This window comes from Lichtheimia ornata (genome assembly GCF_029851405.1).
Source record: "Lichtheimia ornata isolate CBS 291.66 chromosome Unknown scaffold00030, whole genome shotgun sequence".
NCBI classification, from domain to species: domain Eukaryota; kingdom Fungi; phylum Mucoromycota; class Mucoromycetes; order Mucorales; family Lichtheimiaceae; genus Lichtheimia; species Lichtheimia ornata.
This window is the reverse complement of record NW_026695350.1, coordinates 143,565-167,857: the sequence shown is the minus strand read 5'-3', so window position 1 is coordinate 167,857 and position 24,293 is coordinate 143,565. Positions and strand designations below refer to the sequence as shown.

At 43.3% G+C, this 24,293-nt stretch overlaps 6 protein-coding genes across 6 annotated transcripts; 4 read left to right on the top strand and 2 right to left on the bottom strand.

Moving 5' to 3' along the window:
- Positions 1 to 2,686: 2,686 nt before the first annotated feature.
- O0I10_006664 (uncharacterized protein) lies at positions 2,687 to 4,487 on the bottom strand (the record flags this gene model as incomplete). The annotated part of the gene is made up of 2 exons (XM_058486691.1): positions 2,687 to 3,816; positions 3,869 to 4,487. The coding sequence occupies 2 exons, from the start codon at positions 4,485 to 4,487 to the stop codon at positions 2,687 to 2,689; spliced, it is 1,749 nt and encodes a 582-aa protein (XP_058342513.1).
- A 2,413-nt stretch (positions 4,488 to 6,900) lies between these two features.
- O0I10_006663 (uncharacterized protein) lies at positions 6,901 to 8,941 on the top strand (the record flags this gene model as incomplete). Its single annotated transcript, XM_058486690.1, has 2 exons — positions 6,901 to 7,624; positions 7,680 to 8,941. 2 exons carry the CDS (start codon positions 6,901 to 6,903, stop codon positions 8,939 to 8,941), a joined length of 1,986 nt encoding a protein of 661 aa, XP_058342512.1.
- A 1,718-nt stretch (positions 8,942 to 10,659) lies between these two features.
- Positions 10,660 to 11,135, top strand: O0I10_006662 (uncharacterized protein; the record flags this gene model as incomplete). Its single annotated transcript, XM_058486689.1, has 2 exons — positions 10,660 to 10,878; positions 10,944 to 11,135. 2 exons carry the CDS (start codon positions 10,660 to 10,662, stop codon positions 11,133 to 11,135), a joined length of 411 nt encoding a protein of 136 aa, XP_058342511.1.
- A 1,045-nt stretch (positions 11,136 to 12,180) lies between these two features.
- O0I10_006661 (uncharacterized protein) lies at positions 12,181 to 13,943 on the top strand (the record flags this gene model as incomplete). Its single annotated transcript, XM_058486688.1, has 3 exons — positions 12,181 to 12,354; positions 12,523 to 12,574; positions 12,631 to 13,943. The coding sequence occupies 3 exons, from the start codon at positions 12,181 to 12,183 to the stop codon at positions 13,941 to 13,943; spliced, it is 1,539 nt and encodes a 512-aa protein (XP_058342510.1).
- Positions 13,944 to 15,791: 1,848 nt separating this feature from the next.
- O0I10_006660 (uncharacterized protein) lies at positions 15,792 to 17,805 on the top strand (the record flags this gene model as incomplete). The annotated part of the gene is made up of 2 exons (XM_058486687.1): positions 15,792 to 16,482; positions 16,541 to 17,805. The coding sequence occupies 2 exons, from the start codon at positions 15,792 to 15,794 to the stop codon at positions 17,803 to 17,805; spliced, it is 1,956 nt and encodes a 651-aa protein (XP_058342509.1).
- Positions 17,806 to 20,767: 2,962 nt separating this feature from the next.
- O0I10_006659 (uncharacterized protein) lies at positions 20,768 to 22,712 on the bottom strand (the record flags this gene model as incomplete). The annotated part of the gene is made up of 2 exons (XM_058486686.1): positions 20,768 to 22,041; positions 22,094 to 22,712. 2 exons carry the CDS (start codon positions 22,710 to 22,712, stop codon positions 20,768 to 20,770), a joined length of 1,893 nt encoding a protein of 630 aa, XP_058342508.1.
- Between the last annotated feature and the right edge of the window lie 1,581 nt (positions 22,713 to 24,293).

The window sequence follows — 24,293 nt, the reverse complement described above, 5'->3', positions numbered from 1 at the left end:
ATGATGGAGGATCGGATGATAGAGCTTTTGGATATGTTTATTCACAGAGGATTGGATTTCATATCTCTATCCACAGAATATGGAGGTGCTACACACGTGGAACCATGGCAGGATGGAAACTGGTAAGAGCATTTAGAGTTGGGATACAAGTGGATGATGGGGATTGTGGTTTAGCTAGCGTGTTTAGTGTAGCCTTTTTCTTTTGTTCTTTGGGAATAAAGCTGGTCAACGTATAATTGGAAAGGATACAATTGGCTACTTGCATTGGTCTATGAAGGAGATGATGGTATCGTATAGCTGTATAATTTGACAACGTTTACCCTGATATCCCCCATCTATGCATAAAAAGCTATATTCGTATGCCCAGTCTTTCTTTGTCGACGCTTGTCATGCCATACATACAACATCGCTTTGTAATTTTTGTCAGCAAGCCATGAATCATCATCCAAAGATGTACACTCAGGGTAGGATCTTTCAAGCAAGACGGCCGTTACCCATTCCTACCCTTATGGTGAATGACAACACGCTGCACACCCGCTTACTCATGAACCTTTATACCGTAGCTATAGGGTAGGGTAGGTAATGTATAAATGTGGAGGTTGTTGGTTGCTATGGGTACGTGGTTAAAAAGCATTTTCCACTCCTAATTTCTTGCCCCTCTTACTTCCCTGCTTCATTTGGGGATTACGTACAAACAATACTATTAGTGCAACAAATAAAAAACTTGTGACTGGATGGCCTTAAGTGAGCTGGTAATGAAAAGATGAATCATGGCGAGCAGGGGACGGCTATTCGAGGAAGCACTTTATGATTGGGACAACGGTATTTTCGTGTTCTATGGGCAAGGTCGAGGTTTTTCTACATACAGCAAGGAAGCATGGTGAGAGGCCAGGATAAGAAAACGCTTTGGCATATAACCAAAAAGTTGATGATGGGCATAATGGTGATCGAAAAAGACATGTTTTATAAACAAATACGTGTGATGAGCGACAGCTGTCTACGTACGATGGGTAAAGCAATATCCTAAGTCTACTGGGTTGATTACATAAAATGGGTTACCAAAAGAATGGGCATGCACACATTCATAGGGGGGTGATGATGAAATACTTTTTGGGACATCTCATGTTGTAATAGCGGTATGCGATAAGACACGGTCGAAGATTTTTTGGTCGCCATGTCAACCTTTTTCTACAAGACTGTGCGCATCCCAAACCACCATTGCCATAATGTCTCCCTGATTACCTTTAATGAAGCCACCCCAATCTTCCCAGGCAACTATCACCTTCATCACCATCCAAAACAGCAGACATACCGCTACTATCCTCCCCCAGTCTATCACCAGAAAGATGCAAAGAACCATGAAATCCATACTTCCATCGATCACATGCACCAGTATCCATGAAACCCCAATCCATACCAACTATCCATACATCCAAACATGAGCTCCTCTCGTGAAAAGGAATATGTATTGTAGAAGATAACGAGTCGTCGTAAACAAACATGGGCAATCGCCATGGGCATCCTTTTTAACCATCTGAGCTATGCGGTCTTGGGCTGTTTCTTCTATAGTATCGCTTGCAAGAACCAGACCGAGAGATAAAAGGGAGAAGAAGAGACAACGTTGGATAAGGCTGATGAAGGAAAAAGATGATTCTGTAAGTATACCATGTAATCACTAAAATCCTCACTCTTGTAATACCTTGCTGTTGCCTATAGCTACACCTATATGAGGTGACGCGTAAAAGGGTGTTCGGACTGTCAGCATTCACCACATGGAGAGCAATGGGGAAGGAGCAAGTCCAGAGAACGATCGAGCAAAGGCAACTTTTCAAGAGCTCCATTGCGTCCAAACATAATTTGCTGCACATTGTGGTTCTTTCGCATAGCGTCAAAGGTTGTTTTGTTGTGAATGCAATTGCTGGCTTTGGGTTGTGTTGACATGGGCGCGAATCGGTCAAGTGCGGGAAAGGAAAAGCTTGGTTGCAGCGGGAAGAAGATGGCGGTGATTTCAAGCCTGGGCTCCAAATGGAAACAAGATGTCTTTCAGCTGCATGATGATGGAAGAAAATCCCGATATACGATTACACGTTTCCCTCGTGGTATGCTTACATTTTGAAAAGCTCATTTTTATAGTAGTATCCAAAGCTCTATCATCCATCATCGTTCATCAACGCGCACATTGCGGCACACGAACAACCCGAGTCATCATGCGGCATCAATCCTATAAAAGATGGACCTACAGTAGCTTTCCAAACGTGGAAGTGATGTTCTCAATAACATACAAGGCACTTTTATTAGAAGATGCATACATGGACATGACCCACATTCAATGAAGCAAACAACTGCTTTTATTTGCTATCAACGTGTGATGTTAAAATAATAGGCTTATTGAACAATCCTATGCAAAGAGTGCACGTCTACGTGTATTTTCGTGTTTATAAAGATGATGCAATGTACCTTTATTCTATGTACTATTCTACTACCATGGCATCATACTCAATGTATTTCAATATCCTCATGTTTACTGCGTCTGCGCGGATCAGAACATGCTATACTTTGTGTTGACAACGATCTTCATGTCAGGCCTCAGCCGATTGAGACGCATAATAGCATTCTTGTTGACTCCACGAGCAGGATAAATAGTAATACTCTTGAGCTGTGCAAACGTTTGAATCGCATTCCAGAACTATCCGTCGTCATCGATGAGATTGATTGGAAACGCCATTTCTTTTAGGGATGTGAGTCGTTTCAAGGTGTTCATTGCTTGTGTCGATGGTGCATTGCGGCATTTGATCTCAAGGCATGATAAATGAGGACATCCTTTGGTAAGCTGGTCAAGAAACCTCTCCATTTGATATCCATCCCAAGCATTTGCAAAACCAATTTCCAAACGTGTAAGCGTATTCAAGCGGCAAATAGCATCAAGCATTTCCCCAATGCAATTCATATTGTTTTTGCTGTTGACAAGAACCGCGAGCTCCTTCAGCTGCGTTTCTTGAGCGACACGGCGTATATAGCGTCCAATGGACGATTTGCCGGAAAGTATCAATTCCCCATCAAGTCGTAGCGTGAGTATCTGGAAGTGTGGTGGTATAGTATCAAGTACTTGGCCGTTCGTTCTGATTGTGTCGGCTGTGATATCCAATTCCTCAAGCGCAGGTGAGTTGCGTGGGATCCACCATCCACATCGTTTGAGAACGAGCTTTTTAAGTTGAGGGTACTGAATACTGTAAATAGCGTTGTCTTTGATGTCAACCGCAATATCCCATTCAAGGTGGATCAATCTTTTCTGATAATGCTTCAATAAAGGAATGATGTGGTAATCGCTGCATGGGATCCATAAGAATCCGCGGATAGAGAGAGATGTGATTCCTGGTTCATTGCATGGATGTCCTTCATCCGAATAGGTGAGCTGCACACTTTGATGATTGATCAAACGGTGAAGCCTTGTGATTGATAAACAATATTGTGGCAAGGCCAAGGCAGATTGGGTATCGTTGCATGGCAACAGCGTAAGTCTTTTGAGTGATGGAAAACGTTGGGCTATCTCGACCACCTGATCGCTGCTTATACTTTTTCTTGCTTGGGTGATTGATAAAGTCTTCATGTTAGGCCATGTTGTCATAGGAAGAGAACTCATATCAGCATCGAATGGATTGACGATGTGAAGTGTCTCGATATTGGGACAAGCAGAGACAATATCGGCTGTGGGTAGGATGTTGCGTTCACGGTTGAGGCTGATATAGACATGCGTCAAGGTGTTGTTGATTGACGATAATGATGAGAGAAAGCCGGTATCATGCACATTTGCATAGCCTAAATAAGCAACGTTCAATGAAAGGATGATCGAAAAAAGGATGCTGCTTACCATTAATGCGTAGCTCCCGTAACATGCAAAAGTCGTTTTCACGTAGTAAATCACTTAGCCATGTCCCTTGTGAATACCATCCAACAACCAATCCCGTTGTGTGTTGAGCAAACTGAATGAGCTGTGAACATTTTTGCTCCTTGCGATCCTCATCAACGGCCACCATAAATCGTAATCCACCGAAGCATCCATGAATACGATCGCGCCATACTTTTGACACATGCATGTACGCATTCGGGATGCTCGAATCCAAAAGATCATTACGTATAAACAGGGGAATGAGCCTTGTAACGACAATCTCAACGGGAAGTTGGCTGATAAAGTCAATGCGCTTGTTTTGGCGTTGCATGGCAACATCTTTGGCGTGTTGCAATGTAGCATGGTGTGTATCTTTGGTATCAGCAAGGCTGAGTCCCTTGGTGCAGACATCGATGACTTGAAGCTGTTTTCCTTGTTCGCTGTAAATGATGGCTGGACGTATATATCCAATTGCTGAAGAGGGCGAGGTCTGTTGCATAACGTTGGCATCGTGAAGAGCAGCGTCGAAGTTGGCAAGCTTTGACAATTCAAGGGCGCTTAGATTCAGAGTCGACAACATGCATTCCGGGGATTGAGTCATTGGTGTTGTTGAATGGTGAACAAGCTACGTGGGTTTGTTGTGAAGGAAGTGCTGGGAGAGTGTACAAGAAGCAAAAAGGGTGGGACATTATGTAAGTGCAATGCTGATAACCAAAGCAGGATCCTCTATACTTTAATACTAGGCAGACAATTGTGGAACCACTCATGCACAAATCATCATCATCTTGCCTGCCATAGCTATACTACCTGTGTCATCCGTGTATAAACAATAAGTAAAAAATCGCTTCGGTGTCGAAAATGATATTCATCAGCAATGTTGGGAAGTAATATGAATGCGAGGGGGATATCGTATTAGGTTAACAAGATGATTTCAATGCCACACCAGCCATTTGCCGTTTTCGTGTTGCACGCCTCCATGCTTGTGTCACCCTTTCTTTATCAGATTAAAAGGTAAACGACGGGCACCATTAGGGGCAACGTGCACCTGGAGACACAAAGGTATCATCATTCATATGTTGCATGATGGATTGTATTACGGCCTCTACGATGGATTTACCAGTTTTCTTCCTGAGAGATGAATCATCATCTGCGTCACACAATGTCCCAATACATGATGAACCAACACTTGTCGCTTTAAACTCCCTTCTAAAATCATAAGGGAGAACATCTATCAGGCTTCATTGTATAAAAACAATTCCTCTACTTGTAACACGAAATGATGATGCGAAGTTTATGATGAGTAAGGATGACCTCGCTACGTGGTGATCACGTATCACAAGTATCCGATCTAAGTTACACCAAGCTTAGGCCATTATTAGTCGAGGCATTGCCCGTGGGATTTACCTTTATACTATCACAGCCATAGCGTTTCCATAATTCGAACTTTTTTTTACTGCAACGATAGTTGACTACATTGTAAACCCATTGTATACAGCGTTTCACTGATCCTTATCGTCGACTTGCAGGATAGCGGCTTAGTCAAGTTAAGCATAAAGATCTTTTATTGCAACGATTAAAGATAAACCTATGGAGGTTGGGAAAAACCAAAGCATATGTGATGTCGCTAACTTTATCTGATGGAGGAGATCTTTCATTGGATGACCATTCAAGCATGGCTGCATATTTGTTTTTTTATGCAAGGCAAGTGCAGTGGATGATGATTCGTGGCTTACTGACTAAAATTATAAAGGGATGTTGTATGATAGGACACGCGTCGACAAGAAAGCCTGGGCATGCATACGAGTATTGCTTTTTGTGCATAGATGATGATATCAGGGTAAAGGTTGGCAAAGTATACAGCTATAGGATGCCATCATCTCGTTCACCAACCAGCACCAGTAGACCAATTATATCCTTTGCATTATACACTCACCAGCTTTATTCCCAAAGGACAAAAGAAAAAGGCTACACTAAACACACTAGCTAACCCACAATCCTCATCATCCACTTGTATCGCAACTTCCAATGGTCTTACCAGTTTCCTTCCGGTCATGGTTCCACGTGTGTAGGACATCCAGAATGTGTGGATACATATATCAAATCCAATCCTCCGTGAATAAACGTCTCCAAAAGCTCCATCATCCAATCCTCCATTATCCAATCCTCCATTATCCAATCCTCCATTATCCAATCCTCCATTATCCAATCCTCCATTATCCAATCCTCCATCATCCAATCCTCCATCATCACCAATACAAGTACCTTCTCCATCCTGGATACCAACACCCACATTACCTGTACGATGATAGGAGCATCAGACAATATCTTCACAGAGCGCTGTTGATGAAGAGACATACAAACATGGCGAATTGGATCACTTCCAAGGAGTTGAGCAATAGAGGTCGTGTAGCTGGCAATCCTTCTCTGATGATCTGGATACTAAAGCATACACAATCAAGGACAAGGTGAACATCTGCTTGAATCATACACCACCTTCTTGTCCACTACAACCCACCTACCATTGCCGATAGCCATCTGAAAGTGCATGAACACAAGAGCCTTGGTTTGCTGCCAGTACCTTTATCTTTCATAGCCTTGTTGGGCACCGTTGGACGAGTAAAGATAAGCATGCCCAATACAAAGATGTTCAGCTTGAGTAGATGGTGACCGTTGTCGACGATCGTTATTCACTGGAGGGGTCACTGTGAAGAGGCAAGTTGTTCGGGTCGTGTAAAGAAGAAGCTGAAACAAGTAACAAGGTACAAGGAACCAAGAGATGACGCGTAACCAGGAGACTGATGTTGGCTGAACACGAATCGGATGGCAGACAGCGAAGAAGGAATGTCGACAAGAAGTAAAAGTAAAGCGTTAAAGTGAGTCGAAAAGTATAGAAAGCAGCTGTTGTGGTTGGGAATGAATAGAGGGGCTGTTGTTTACCCCGAGCACCCTGAAACGATTAAATCCCGGAACGCCTCCGACTTGTGGCGCCATACTCCTTTCCCAGCTTAGCGATAATGACACACTCTATTTTGGATTTATGCAAGCCGCACGAACATGTTGCACCTATTGAAGACAACGAAGACCATGAAAAGCCTGCTTACGACACGACAACTCTTGTACATGAGGCCCTTGAATCAGCTCTGTCAAATCTGGATCGACGCGTTTTGACAATGTCAAACGGCGTGAATCTCGACGCTCCTTTTCGCGATGCCGATATGATACGGGGGTCCCGGTCTGATTTGGCACTTGCTTATGTATACGCAGCCACCATTTACAGCCAACAAGGGAAACAGCGTCATGTCATCGATATCTGTGACCATGGGCTTCGTGATGTTGACACCAAGGATACGCATTATGCTATGCTACAACGACTCCGACAGGATGCTGTGCAACGTGAGAACATACGCATTGACCCAATCAAGCAACTGCCTTATGAGATTCTGTCAACATCGCTCATTCGCATTATTATGGAGGATGGTGAACCTTTGGATTCATCGATACCGTGCCCGTATTTGTATGTGTCAAAAGAATGGCGTGAGTGTATTATCCAATGCCTTGGCGGATTACGTTTTCGGACTGGACACCGGCAAATGGAAAATCTTGAACAGTGGTCGCAAATCAGCATTTTCGCTCGGCATATCAAGTCTTTGTGTATTTCGTACTATTGCAGAGACTCATGGCTTTGTGATTTGCTGCGTGGTAACGACTTTTGCATGCTTCAAGAGTTAATCATTGAGAGTAAGTTGTTGTATCTACATTCTTTCATGGTTGGTTTATTTATCTTTGTTTGTAGAAGATCATTGTATCATGTTCGTGGATGACTTTTTTTTGTCATTGTCTTCAGTCGGCGGCGTTTTGACTCATTTGCGAACGGATGACATCTATGAGCAGCCAAAGAGGAGCGATTCACCATTTTTACGAGTACTTTTGACCTGCCCGAATCTTGTTTCACTCGCAATACTCCAGCGCGATGACAACTATCTCACCCAACTACCGAAGATGACATGGCCCAAAGTGACGACATTGGCGATTGTGAATGCAGTTGATGTTTTTGGCTATGATGAGATAAAAGCAATGTGTGAGCGTTTTCCATCTCTCAAACAGCTTACGATTGATTCATGCCCTGATCTGCAATCGACATCGATCATCCACCAATATTACCCATCCATGAGAAGCCTCCACGTTACGGGTAAATTCCCTCATGTTGTTCTTCGCTACTCTGATCAAGGACCTCAATGTGATGAACCAGGGATAACGGATCTTGTGATTTGCATGGATAAATGGAATCGTCTCTTACCTGATCCCGAGCTCAGTTTGCTATTCAAGCAGCATCATCAGACACTTGAAAGTATCAAATTGGAGATACATACCGCCTTTGACGACGCAAGCATCTACGACATCCAATACCCACGCCTCAAAAAGCTACATCTCGATGAGTCTGGATGGTGGATACCTCGCAATGCACCCATGCTAGAAGAACTATGCATCACATCTACAACATTCAACACGCACCCTGTAGTGCTTGATACAATACCACCCAAATTGAAGCAGCTGAAATTGGTACTTGGTGATGGATCTCAGCTTGACAACAAATCGCCCATCGAAGGATACCTCCATCGCTATGTTGATCATCCTCATCTTCGACAGCTCGCTATTGATACCAACAACATGAACAACATTAACAACGTCCTTGATGCCATTTGTCATCTATATCAGCTTCAATCATTGATCTTTGTCTATCGGGAATGGGATTCAAACCAAATGGAAAGCTTTTTTCACCAACTTGTCCATGCGTGCCCTGATTTAGCCAAGCTTTTGTTTACCTGCACCAAAGCGCCATCGATGGCTTCCATGCTTGTCTTGAAGCAACTTGCGAATCTGCAGCACATTGGAATTTTGATGGAGACTTTGGATGAGGACCAAGGCTTTTGGGAAGCTCTCAGCGCATTAACACAACTGGAGCATGTTGCAATCAATGGTTCCAAGGCAGCTAACATGCATGAAATCCGCCGGCTCAAGGAGCGTAGACCTGATTTGAAGATCACCCTCGACTGAGCTTGCCCACGTTTTTCAACATCCTTATGGATTACTTTAGCTTTTTCTCAAAATATCTCTTGTATGTGCTATAGCACGTTTCTACCATGATGAAATATACCTTTGTGATACTTGGATCATTTTCTTTTTCAGCATGTATGCACAAAATGTGTGCATTTTAAAGGGTACATGATATAGGAGAACATGAGTGGTTAATGAAAGTGGGTAGGCATGGGTAGACAATCCATGGCTGCTCATTCTAAGCAGCTTAACAATGTTGTCATCATATAGCACGGCATGGCAACGACTTGCTTTAGTGGCGTCTGGCATTGTTTACTAGAAAAGGGAGGAAGACAGCATACTTGCATGTGGAAATTCTATCATGCTGGCTAATAAAGGTCTATAGATAGCACGGATGTAGAGCGTTCGAGTACTAGTTATCACGTTAGGTGGTGGCGGGCTGAATTCTTTAACAAAACTTGGGATGAAAAACATCGGCTTGTGGAACAATGAGCTACCAAATAAAGATGCAGGTTGTTTTTTTTTACGTTATCATCAATGTATGCTCCATCGTAATCAACACAGCTTGTCAATGCTAATCTTGCAAACGTTTGCGCCTTTCAAGAATCTATTGGTTTACGTGTAAAGATCCCGTATTGTAAGTGCGTGGTGGGAGTCTCAATTAATATGGCATGCGTGGGATTACTTTACCCTGATAACCGGCGCATGCATGAAGCAATAGATCATAATCACCCTTTCTTTATTGAAGCACGTACGCCTTTCGGGAAGATTCCTTTATCAAATGAACCATATGCCTTGTGGTTATGCAAGTGTTATCCTACCTTGTGTTACTTCCAAACTCTCCCCATGCATGTGTAACAAACAAACAGCTAGGTACAGTGATATCCATCCCATCGCTTTACCCATATAAAAGGTTGCTTTATCGCGTAGCACTCTTAAGTGAGATGGCAAATTTTATTCCTCTGGAGGCGTTTCCATGGCATCCAGCAATTGCATGGTGGATGAGATCACGTATTTGCAACAACGCATCCATCATCATCATCATCATCATCATCATCATCATCATCATCATCATCATCATCATCATCATCATCATCATCATCATCATCATCATCATCATCATCATCATCATCATCATCATCATCATCATCGTCATTCGTAATACAACTACATGCCGCAACCTGATCTCACAGGGTATTTAGTATGTATATGAACATTGATAAACACCATGTTGCAGAAGCACAAGGGGATGGATTGCTGTTCAACTCAAACAAGTGCAGCAGCTACATAATCATGCAGCATGTAAATCATATGCAATGAGGATGGGATTCTGACCAGAGTGAATCTTTTTACTATTTATGCATGTTGAATGATAGTAAATATGGGGTTACATATAAAAGTGGTTGAGAAAGAAGGGTATGCATCTATAGGATGGGCGTGGTCATCCGCCAATGAAATGCCGTGTTACAAAACGCGCCCTTTTCCTTGAGCGGCCAATTTCTTCTCTGCATGAGTCCTCGTTCTGCTTCCACCACAACAACAAACTTTTTGACATGCTGCATCCAACTCCTGTTGCCACCTCGATCGACAACCCAACAACCAATGTGCAACTCCCATCAATTGACAACCACCGTACACAATTGCCTTGAAGAGCTTGTCCCAGCACTCGACACCAGAGCTGCGTTCCTTGCTGATTGTGGTCAACTTGGAATGTCGCCATGGTCGACGCATCGGTTATGGTGAGTATTGCACCTACTTCACCCGTTGGATATCTTTGTGCAAGGAGGATCTTTTGTGATCAAGGACACCATGCTTCCACTATCATCTCGTATGATAAAGCGTTACAACGTGTACCAGCAACGGATTCCAGACATCATCATCACCTGTTTACAACAAAGGAAGCATCGTACAACGTAGTCAACAGGCTCATCTATCTCGTAAGTGAACTACCATTGCCTTTGGTTACCTGGAATCTGATTCAAGGATATTGGATGTGAAATAGTGCTTGGAATTGGCCTTGAAGGCAAGCACCTTGATCTATGCAGCAGCTGACGACAAGAATAGCAATGGCAATTGGATTGGGATTTCGAATTGGAAGGCCTCCTTGGAAACGAGAGAACATGATCAACTACTGGAGATGGTACCTTACATCAAAGCACTTGTTTTATTGGATGCATACAATTTCAAGCGTTGAAACCATTGCATACGGTGATGGTAAGGAATGGGATGTCATGGGCATGTAAACACGGCACAGGCTAACATTTGTGATCAGACCCCATGTCCCCTCAATCCAATCATCTGCCGGTGTCTCTACATGCATGGAGCACGTCTTTTATGCAAGCCAATAGTGAATATGGGCCAATTTCAGCTTGCAAGAAACGCCACATGCCGTATCATCCATTGGACCCATGTCCCCATTTGATAACGTTATCCGTTTACAAGTTGGATATCGTCAGCATACCAAAATGTGATCAAGGTGTAGCTCCTCAACACCCGCATGATGATGCGCTTGGAATCCCTTCTTCGACCGTTTCCCTGTCTACGAGCATTGAGAATCACTCCAACTGCACGTTCGGCTGCATTTACGGTTACTCCACTATTACAGCAACTCATCCCTCGTTGATTGTCATGGTGTCTTTCCCATATGATGGAGTCTCAAGGTGAAGTGGATTACATACCTTGTCACGGGGGACTTGGATGTATTGGAAGAAGTATCATACCAATTGGTGTGCACCCCGCGAAAAGTTTCTTTGTATTATCATCACCCTTAAAGTAGAATACAACAGCTAGCTTCCATATACACCATCCACACATATAGAAGATGATTCATAAGATAAAGTCGTTGCATCGTCATATGGTTTAGCGTTTACAAATTGTGGCACCATCCACGATCGATATGAATATCGTCCAACATCTGAAGCTGATGATGGATTCTACGTGACTAGGAGATACGGGAAACAATGGTCAATTTGTATTTGTATTAGGCCAACATGGAAGCATCGTGGGATGATCAAGCAATCGGGTTTCTTAATCACAAATAAAGGGCGTTATTATGAGGGAGCTCATACGTGTTGAGCGTAGCGTATCGCTACAAAGCATTCGGTGGCGGGTTTATTTATCATGCATCATAAGATTATGACGCAAGGTAATGATGCATTTTGGGTTCCATCACAGCTAAAGTTCGATCCCTTCTTTTTCCCACTCTTTTACTTTTACGATCACAATATCATTGGGCCTTTATGGCTTCTTTACTTCCCGTGAACAATGTTGTACGTGGTAGTCCATCAGCATCAGACACCAAGAAGCGAGTTGACTTTATTACGGAGTTGCCATTGGAAATTGTTGTATGCTACATTCTTCCCAAGATCTTGGGGAGCGTTTGCACTCTTCCTAAAGGAGTGGCCTGCTTTGAGGTGTGCCAAGCATGGAATGAACGGATCATCCCAACAGTGGGTAACATTCGTATCCAGATGCACTGTAATGATGAATCGTGGTCAATGAAAGATTGGATGCAAGTGGATGCCTTTATTCCTTACATCAAATCACTGACTATCATTGCGTCTACCCCATTCGCCCTTTAGTGGCTTGCAAAACGTCTACGACTTCCTTCCTTAAAGGATCTCACACTTACAGGTAAGTGTGATGTAATTCACGCGCACATAATCTTCACTCATTCTCTTGCCATGTAGTTACGCGAGCACCATTGTTGATGCCTCCACAAGTCATGGCGACTGGGCCTTCGCATTCTAGTGCTAGTAGCCACGCAATGCCAGAACCACTGCATTTACATCACCTTCTTGATCATTGTCCCGCACTTGTCGAATTGAAGATTGCATCCAAAGAAACCATCTTTATAGCCACAAGCTCACGTCTCTCTGCTACGTATCCAAGCATACGTCACCTTGAACTACGCTATGCATCCCCTACTGGTGAAAATCCACGCAACCCCTTTAGTATCAAGTATCATGTTTCTCCAGCACTCTTTAAACATTTTCCACGTTTGCGTCTATTGGCATTATGGTATCCTCAGCCTCGCTATCATGACATGCAAACGATTTTCGGATATTGCCCAATGTTGCAACAGCTGTTTCTTGGAGGAATTCAGAAGCATTCGGTCCCAGAGTGTACAACCTCTCTTCAAAGGGGTTTACGATTACTATCTTTGCATGGTCCTTCATCTCAAGGGAATCTCATTGCACAATTGCTAAGGGATCATTCAACCACAATCAAATCATTGGCTATGGAATGTGTTGGTGCTTGGCCATCATCTGCCCCGATATTGATAAACGATCATGTGTTATTTCCACGCCTTCAATCATTGCATCTTCATCGTCGTATGAGCCGCCATCCGATGGCATTTATTCGAGCCGTAATTGGACAAGCACCAAATCTCGAATCTATCAACGTTGATAATGGAGGGCTACAAGGGGAGATATTGGAAACCTTGATTGGTAAACCGGTGCGAAGCATTGATCTTGTATGCACACCATGGTCCAACCCTGCAAGTGCACTTAATTTTCTTGACCATCATGTACAACTAGGCATGAGGTCTACACTTCAAGAGGTCACATGCACTATCACCAGCGACTATGAGTATCGCAATACCATGCGAATCATGCACCCGATGGCAACATTCAAGGATCTAGGTGGCGGATGGATGCTTTCAATTGCAGCATTACAGCAATTGCAATCACTCGAGCTATCATTCGAGGACGATGTTTATGAGCAGTCATTGACAACGTTTCTACGGCTTCTTTCGCAGCGATGTCCTTCACTTGAAAACTTGACATTGGCGTTTTACTTGTCCTTTAATATTGAATGGCTCCTTCCACTATCCCGGCATCCAAAACTCAAAAAGATGGTTATTGTGTCGAAAAGATTTCCCAAATACATGACGACCCTTGTGCAGCATTTTGCTCGATTGCAGGCATTTGATCTCAAGCTGAAGTCTACTGGCCGACGCGGTTTACCAATCGACATACCGCTTTCTCGTTTTCTATAAACACACATTACCATGAATCCTTCTAGCTATCATCTTGAAGAACTGCCTAGCCTTTTATGCTCTCCCAAGGCCTTCATCAGCATGCACATTACTATATAGCTCTATACCTTGGAGATGTCATTGATTTTCTTTCTTGCACAATATATGAAATGAACCCATTTATTAAGCTTTAGCGAAATCCGTAAAGATTCAAGGTTAAAGCCAGCGTGATGGTAATACAAGAAAAAAGTGTAGTCTTTATTGGGATTGAATCAACCAGATTGCTTCACAAATACAGCATAAAGCCTTGTCGTTGTGGTTACAAGTCATATGATTAACCTAGGGATGAGTGTGAATGATGGATGGTGTGTATCCATTTTGAACATGGTTGTCATCTGCCAAGATCCCCCAGCCAATCTTGTACCAAAGTGCTTCATGACTACCACCGCTCCCACACTAAAAATAGTCGAATAGAAATACCATCTGGTAAAGAAAGAAGCTTATTTATTAAGGATGCCGATTTTGTGTGGTTGTTCCTTAATGCCGATGCGGGTGCAATACTGTTATCCTTCGATGTGCTAGCAGCAACATGGGGAAGATGAAGGCATGTTGCTTGAGAAGATGCTTCTTGACAAGGAAGAGATGGTGTTTGTTGTTCCCTTGGTGACACCACTGTAATACCTAACGCCAGTATACGTGTCATAATGTAGATAATATCCTCCATCAATCATTACCGGTGATCCTGTCTTATCCATCGCAACCATGTTTATTTCCATAGATCATAAAACTACTCTATTACAGCTAATGTGCTAGAATAGGCACCATCCTTCAGTGTATCACAGGTCCAAGAGCTCTTACCTTATCCATCCTTACTTCATCCAACATGTATAGGTCCCAATGGATGGTACCAAAAAGCGTCTCCTTCACTAAGCCGAACCAAAAAGTCCACCATCCAAACATACCTCATGACTCAAAAGATCACCAGCCATTCCCGCATACTTGGGCCCCAGTTGTATAAGCAGCAGCATTACATGAAAGCGAACAACACCATTCAAGAGCCATGTACCAGATCATGATGGAAACCAGGACATGAAAACGCGTTCAAACGGGATCATAACACAAGATTGGCTTGAGGAAAAGGTGTGTTGTATCTTGTAAATCATCCTTCCACTACCTACCTGCTGAAGCATCCACATCCCACAAGCGTACCAAGGCAGAACAAGCACCTGTTCATGATGATGATGATGATGATGATGATGATGATGATGATGATGATGATGATGATGATGATGATGATGATGATGATGATGATGATGACGATGATCATTAGCATCTTGTAACAAAAAACCCCTTTTCAAACCCTGCCAACGCTGTCTCCCGTAATATTAAACGTACCAGTAGCTGTGACCATACGATTGTGCATGTTTGTAAGCCTTGTGTTTTTGGAAGCACGTAGCCTGTTCGGGTACCTCTAGAGTGGTCACCATGGGTAAGCTCAACAGCAGGATCTTTGGCAAGCACTTTGTTGCCGATTGTTGGCTAGTTGAGTCGTCATTGTCAAACGTGCAAGTCGTTGAGGTGGTTGAAAAAAGCCGAAACGAGTAAAAAGGAACAAGACAACAAGAATAGGGTTGCCATAGAGATGACGCGTAACCAGGAGACGAATGTTGACTGTAAACCAATCGGATGGCAGGAGACGATTGAGTAAAGTTGACAATGTGTAAAAGAAAGGGTTGTCAGGTATGCAAAGGTGTCGTGGTTGGAGTAAAAGGGGGAATGATAGCAGCGGCTATTGATTCGGCCAAGGTATTTTATGCTTGGGTTGTTACGCTGTTTCACTCGGCGCTCTTGTTCCACAGCCAATACACAATGACCCACTCTATTTTGGGCGACCTATGCAACCCACCCACGCTTACAACAACCACTGAAAAATATGTACAACTTGTCCACGATGCAACGACCGAACTCCATGAACCTGTTCAATCGAACTTGTCAGCTTTAGATGTTCGCGCCAATGCATTGACAAAGCTTGCCAACTTCGAGTCAGCTCTTCATGATGCCAACGCCATGCAGCAACTCTCGCCTTCTTCAGCACTTGGCTATATACGTGCAGCCGACATTTACAGCGAACAAGGGAAACAGCGTCAAGTCATCGATATCTGCAACCAGGCACTTGATGTTGTTGATACAAAGGATATGGGCTATGATACACTACAACGAGCGAAAGACGTTGCCATGCAACGCCAAAGCACACGCATTGACTTTGTCAGCCAACTACCAGTCGACGTTGTTATTACCACGCTCATTCCCATGTTCATGGATCACTTTCCACTGTATAAACAGTGCGCTTATCTATATGTGTCTCGTGAATGGCGTGATCGTATTATCCAATGCTTTGGTGAATTAAGTTTCGTTGTCAGTGAACGTGGCCACTCCCAAGTCATCGAACTTTCTCGCTATACCACATCATTGCATATTGGCATATATAGCGAAGGAACATGGCTCAGCGATTTGATTGATAATAACGACTTTTGCGCGTTACGAGAGATACACATTCAAGGTAAGTAAGTTTTACCTTCCTTTCATCAGCTCCCATTATTTATACATGCATCTATAAGCCTTCTGGACCATACACATTGGCCGCTTTCTCTCAACATTGAAATCAATCAGCGGCACCTTGACCCATTTGAATCTCAATATGGAATCTGGACCCGATTTAGGATTAGCCGAGATCGTAATGGTTTGCCCTAATTTGAAGTTACTCAACATTCGTGATCCGGCAGATGCCGATGCCACCTCTCTGCCTATGACGACATGGCCGACATTAACAACACTATCGCTTTTATTTGCGCACAAGGATATCACCCGCGATCAGGTAATCGCCATCTGGAAGCGGTTTCCATCACTCAAGAAACTTCAACTTTCGCCATGCACCGATGTACAATCAACCCTGCTTGTATCAGAATATTGCCCCTGGATCAATCGCCTTGACGTTAGCGTATACAGTTCGGGAATTCAGCTCGTCTACTCGGATGAAGAAAACAGCAGCGAACAGCATGGCGTGACAAAGATTACCATGGCGATAAAGCACCCATCTGGAAAGACATGCAAGGACACCAGCTCCATTGTAAAGAAGTACCACAACACCCTTGAACACCTTGAATGGGGTATGGATAGTAGCCTGGATACCGAGAACATTGAGCACCTTCAATACCCTCGCCTTAAGAAGCTTGCTCTCTGTCGGTCTGGATGGCAGATACCACGCTATGCACCCCTGCTGGAAGAATTGATGTTGACATCGAGAATCATCACCACACACCCTGACGTCTTTGATATGATCTCACCACACTTGATCAAGCTTGAATTGAAGCTCCAAGGTGCACCGCAACTTGTTGACAAGTCATCCATCGTACGATTTCTCGGCCGTGTCGCTTTACAATGTCAACTCAAAGAACTTGTGGTACGTTTCCACAGCGAGGACAATGTCACTAGTGTCATGGATGCTATCTATCGCCTCGATCAACTTGAATGTCTAAAGATCAGTTTTACACGCGTATGGGATCCTTATCGAATGGAGCGGTTCTTTGATAGACTTGTCAAAGCATGTCCTCTTTTATCTCGCCTTGAGCTCAAATGCGACAATGCACCATCGATCTATTCCATGAATACCCTGAAAGGACTTGCACATTTAAACATGTTTGCATTTTGTGTCTATGGCTCGGATGGCTTTGACGGATTTTGGGATGCGATTCGAACGTTTTCTCAGCTCAAGTGTATTAGGATCTACCCTGATTATGCAATCCACCAAAGCAAAATTACGTATCTCAAGAAAGAATGCCCGTACTTGAAGGTCATCATTGACAGAGACCATCGCCACTTTTAAATCATCATCTTACATCAGCGTTTAAATCATCCTTTCTCGTACTGGCCCTTATAAGCGGTATCGTAGAGCACAATAAACATCTCCCACGTTCCTGTATATGTATACCCTATTATCATTCGATATGAATACATGATTAATAAATCCCGATTACGTGGTATCTAGTAACACCATGATTGGCATACCATATAATCATGTTCAACGAAAATTGATGGGTACGCCCCATTTCGTGGTTGCTTATATAACATCGCAGTAATTGTATATGCGTAGTGAATAGTACCGTCAGCAATGCTGCAGCATAGAACGATGGGTTGATGCTTTGTGCAACAAAGGATCACCAAACAAAGCTGCAGCTTGCCGTTTTTATCTTCACACCCATATCTATTTGTGCCATCATATACGGGATAAAGGCCTACATTGATACCCGACGACGTGATTTTCGCAGCTGATGGTCTCTAATGATAGTGAAGATACAATATCAACGGCATAGATGTAGCGTACCGGATAATAGGCAATGTATTGGTACACGTACGCCAATGATTTATGGTGAGCTCAAAGATACATGGACCAAAAGTTGCACCATCTGATGGTCACCTTGACGCATCAGAAATGAAAAAGTCATGTAAAACACCATCATGCGGACCATGATCCAAATCTCATCCTTCGTACATTTATATAAGCATTCCATGCAGGTTATCGTGCCGCAAGTAATTACTATGCATGATCGGCTATCATAACATTGTATCCTACAATACCTAGTACCCGTAACACTTTTCATAGGTCGAACAGGCGTAAAAGATCTTATTGATCAGCGATGACTTCATTCTTTTGCCTGGCTATTGCACGCATTTCATTAATCACGTGCTTGATACCCCACAACCATCATCATCTTCCCTTGTTGCGGCTTTGTAATGGAAGCCTTATCCATGGGTGCTGCATTTTTTGTCGTGGTCAATGCTTTTATTTTTATGCGTCTTGAATGATAGTAAATATGAGGTTGCATATAAAAGTGGTTGAAAAGGAAGGATATTCTTTTATAAGATGGACCTGGTCATCCGCCAATGAAAGTGCCGCATTTGGAGGAGTGGTTATGGAATACATTGGTGGCAAAGACATGAAGGGATGTAGAGACACGATCGGGACAAAGGATTTGGATGCCTAATTGGTATCATGGTGTTTGCCATTGTTCTTTGGTGGATCGCTTGTGCCGAAACAATCCGATTCAGCGACCAATGCAGTGTACGTCCTACAAGGATTGGACCTTGAATAAGATGATGATACAGTAAGCAGCTTGAAATAGTAACCGCTGTTTGCTTTGCAAGCATTCCCTCCTCATGTATCGCACGTACCGATGCCTTTGTTCATGCAAAGCTTGAGAAATCCTTGCCCAAGCACGACCGCCATAAAGATCACGAAAGCGAATCAATGAATAGGCATGCCTTAGTACTTGAGAAACAAACTCCAAAGCACCGGAATACATACCGGAAAGAGTGACCCAATGAAAAAGTATATCCAATCACACAGTGTAGCACCATGATCCGATACCATGGATGTAATCCGTCGCGTTGCTGTATGGTCTTGAGGCACCTTCCACGAAGAGCAAACGTATCAGCATTACGCCTTGTATTGTTACAGTGCGCATGCCAATGCTTGGTCCCATCCCATTCAATGCATCCTCATCACCAGGAAAGAAGAAATCCAATGATCATGGCAATTCTTGAGGACCCTGCTTTAATTCATTAATCATCCTCCTATGATCCACTCCCTTGCCTTCCTTCATCACCACTGCTCTTTGTACATACCGTAAGCCGAAACATCCTCCCATGCTCTGTTGTTGCCTTGCTGGCACGTGATCCAGTCGCGGATAAAGGTTGCTGCTATTGAGTACAAGAAGCACGCCTATAGAGCACATCAATGAATCGCTTTGCGACACACGTTTCCAGTCACCTTGCTTACCCCATCATCAGTGCACCCTTTGCCCTTCTTGAACAGAATCTCTTTCCACATTCCTCCTCAATCTTGAAATTGTCGACATTCCGGAAACAAAAAAGCTGTGAAAAGGCAACCATATCAGTACACACAGCGAACAAGGACAAGCCTACATTTGCACTCTATCAGCACGTTGCTCACCTTCATTGACACCCTTGCGCATATGGAGTTGACTAATGAGGGGCTCCCATGTCGAACCACGATCGCGCTTGTTGTGAGGTCTGGGTAAGAAGTAGCAAGCAAGGAGAAGCTGAGTAGACAAAGCACCCTTTTGACACAAACACATCGAAATCAGCCGCTGCCCATGATACATCCCATGCATGCAACATACACACCGCTATCGCAACCAATGTCTCCATGACAACATGCTTTACTATTATTGCCTTTAAAGAGGTACCTGAATGAATGATGTGTGTTCATCTAGATGAGGTACAGCGTATAAAAGCAATATCCCTGCACCGAGGATGAACCATGTTCTATCACATACAGGAGGATAATAGTATTATTGTACATAAGGAAAGCTGTATAAATAAATGGCAAACGCGGTAGTACTTGTGTGCGTTCAATCGTGTGTCAAGGTGGGGTTGTGGATGATAGTACTTCAACCGCAAGTTACGGAAGGTCTAGCTTGGACCACAATAAAGTACTTGACAAGGCACAAGGCACACACATTACATAATGCATTGTATCCTTTTAAGAAAAGGATAGATCACATGCCTCATTTTGGTAAAGGAAAAGAGTAGTTTTATTTGCTACAAGCTTGTGACGCTAATAGAATAGCTTTGTTGAGTAACGATACTCAAAAGACACACAAAGTTGACATGTCTAATTGAAACCGAACTCTTTATAAAAATGATGACTTTGATAAGATCCGATATCTTTATTTCTACATAGTATGCAACGATCTGCTAAACACCCATATTGACCATGCAGAATCGATCTCACTATTCCACGCTGTCTACTACTTGAGCGCCGATTAGTGCATTAATAAGATTTTGGTGATGACGATCTTCATATCAGGCCGTTGCTGCTTTACACGCGTAATGTAGTTCTTGTTGACTGCCACAGGAGGGTAAACTCTAATGCACTTGAGCTGGGAGAAAGTTTGAATCGTATTCCAGAACTTGTCATCATCATTGGTGCCATTGATTGAGAACGCCATGTGCTGTAGGGATTCGAGTCGCTTCAAAGCGTTCATCGAAGAGGCAGATGGTGCATTTCTGGATCTAATCTCAAGGCAAGATAAAAGAGGACATCCTTTGGCGAGCTGTTCCAAAAATTGTTCCATTTGTTTGCCATCCCATGAATCTGAAAATCCAACCATCAAATGCCCAAGCTGACTGAAACCACAAATAGCATCAAGCACCTTTGCAATACTGTCGAAATTAACAATGTTGTAGAAATAAACGACGAGCTCCGTTAATTGCGTTTGTTGAGCAAGGCGATGAAGGTAGCGTTCAATGGATGTCGAGTATGTAGGTAGAGCTCCCGGTGCAAGGCGCATCTTAAGTTTCTTCAGGTGTGGTGGTATTGTATCAAGTACATTGGGGTTTCCTCTTATTACAGTGTCCATTATCTCCAATTCTTGAAGTACAGGTGCATTGCGAGGTATCCACCATCCAGAGCACTTGAGAACGAGCTTCGAAAGGCACGGATATTCAATATTGTAAAGAGCCTCGTCATTGGTGTCACATCCCATATCCCAAACTAGGTGCTTCAATCCTCCGTTATACTGCTGCAGTAGACGAATGCCATCCTGAACACTGTACGTAGTCGAGAAAAAGCCGGAGATATAAATAGCCTTAACCCCTTGTTCGTCGCATGAATGTCCCTGATGGCAGTCAAGCTGCACACATGCTTCATTTGTCCGAATTAGAATATCTCTTATGGATGAACAATATTGTGGCAAGACCAACGCAGAATGTCCATCAGCACATGGGGAAAGCGTGAGTCTTTCGAGTGATGGAAAACGCTTCGATATTGCAACCACCTGATCGCTGCTGATCCTTTTCCTTGCTTGGGTGATCGATAAAGTCTTCATGTTGGGCCATGTTGTCATAGGGAGAGAACTGAAATCGGCGTCGAAGGAATTGGCTATGCGCATGGTAACCAGGTTGGGACAAGCAGACACAATATCAGCTGTTGGTAGGATGTTGCGTACATGGTTGAGGGTGATATAGAGATGCGTCAAGGTGTTGTTGATTGACGATAACGATGAGAGAATGCCGGTATCATGCACATTTGCATAGCCTAAAATAAGCAACATTCAATAAAAGGATGATCAAAAAAGGATGCTGCTTACCATTAATGCGTAGCTCCCGTAACATGCAAAAGTCGTTTTCACGTAGTAAATCACTTAGCCATGTCCCTTGTGAATACCATGTAACAACCAATGCCTTTGTGTGTTGAGCAAACTGAATGAGCTGTGAACATTTTTGCTCCTTGCGATCCTCCTTGACGACCACCATAAATCGTAATCCACCGAAGCATTCATGAATACGATCGCGCCATACATTGGACACATGTATGTACGCATTCGGAATACCCGAATCCAAAAGATCATCATCCATAAACAGGGGAATGAGCCTTGTAACAACAATCTCAACGGGAAGTTGGCTGATAAAGTCAATGCGCTTATTTTGTCGTTGCATGGCAACATCTTTGGCGTGTTGCAATGTATCATAGTGTGCGTCGTTCTTATCCGCAAGGCTGAGACCCTTTGTGCAGACATTGATGACTTGAAGCTGTTTTCCTTGTTCGCTGTAAATGGTGGCTGCTCGTATATACCCTAGTGCTGAAGAGGGCAAGGTCTGTTGCATAATGTTGGCATCGTGAAGAGCAGCATCGAAGTTGGCAAGCTTTGACAATTCCAGGGTGCTTAGATTCAGAGTCGACAACATGCATTCCGGGGATTGAGTCATTGGTGTTGTTGAATGGTGAACAAGCTTTGCGTCTTTGTTGAAAAGGAAGTGCTGCGAAAGTGCGCTGTTGGCAAGAGGAGTCTAAATAGGTGGCATGTTATGCAAGTGGAAGGCGATGACTCCGTGTATTTTTCCACCAGGCGGACATGTATAGTATCACACCCCACACTCATCATCATCATCATCCTCATCCCTGCCATCTCTATGAGACTTGTACCATCCATATATATAATCAACAAGTAAAGCTAGCACCTTGATGTCAAAAATGATGTCTATCAATGCTATTGGAAAGTGCTGTTAATACGAGAATGCTTTATCCATATCCGTGATACCTGCACGCATTCTTGTATCACCTTTTCTTTAGCACATTAATGTCTAAGCGATGAGCACTCATGATAGGGTGAACATGTAGATACAATTTAATGATTTAGGAAAATACTCGTTCTTTGAATCCTGAATTGATCGATGACTTCTACAATGGGTTTACCGGTTTACCTCCTGAGAGATGAATCATCATCTTGGTGACACAATCACCGGGTATATGGTGAAGCAAGACTTGTTGCTTTTATGCGCACTTTTAAGTAAAGAACATCCATCATGCGAGCATTGTATGAAAATACCTACACATCTTCCAACACGAATAAAAGCTGCACCGTTGATGATGGGCAAGGATAACATTGGGACGCGTTCACCATGCATCACATGCATCCGATCTTTGTTACACCAAATTTAAGCCATGATTCGTCGACTCTATACGCGTGGGACTCATCTTTACGCTACCACGACCGATAGCATCTCGAAAGTTGGAGTTTTTATTGAGAAGGTGGTTGACCTATTTATACCTATAACCCCACTGGATACAGTGCTTCATTAACGTTCATGGTCGACTTGTAAGATATCAGCTGTATCAAGGCAAGCATAAAGATCTTTATTGCAAGGATTAGCAATAAGCCTATGGAGGTTGGAAATCAGCAACGTATACAAGATGTTGCCAGCTGTATCTGACAGTGGAGGGCTTTTATTAGCGGATGGCTATTCAAACATGACCGGAGGTTGGATATCGTATGCTGGTTAAACCCATTGGATGATGGTTCAAGGCATAATCACAAGGATGATAAAGGGGTGTTGCATGAAACGACATGTGTCGACAAGAAAACGTGGAAAAATGAGTATTCTTTTTATGTACAGGGGATGTACGGTAAACGTTGTCAAAAGTATACAGCTATGAGATCCATCATGTCCCTCACAGACCAATGCCAGTAATCCAGTTATATCCTTATCAATTATACGTTGACCCGCTTTATTCCCAAAGAACAAAAGAAAAAGGCTACACTAACCATGCTACGAAACCACAATCCCTATCATCCACTTGTATCCTAAACCCAAGAGCTGTTGCCAAATATCGATCCTACCTTTATGCAACGAGTGTAGTCCGCCCAGCTTGCTTGAATAGAGATATCAAATCCAAACCTCCGTGAATAATCATGAACTTCCATCATCCAGACCTTCTCGAACGTCAAAGCCATAATCACAAATACAAATACCCTCCACGTCCTGCATACCAAATCCGACGTTGCCTGT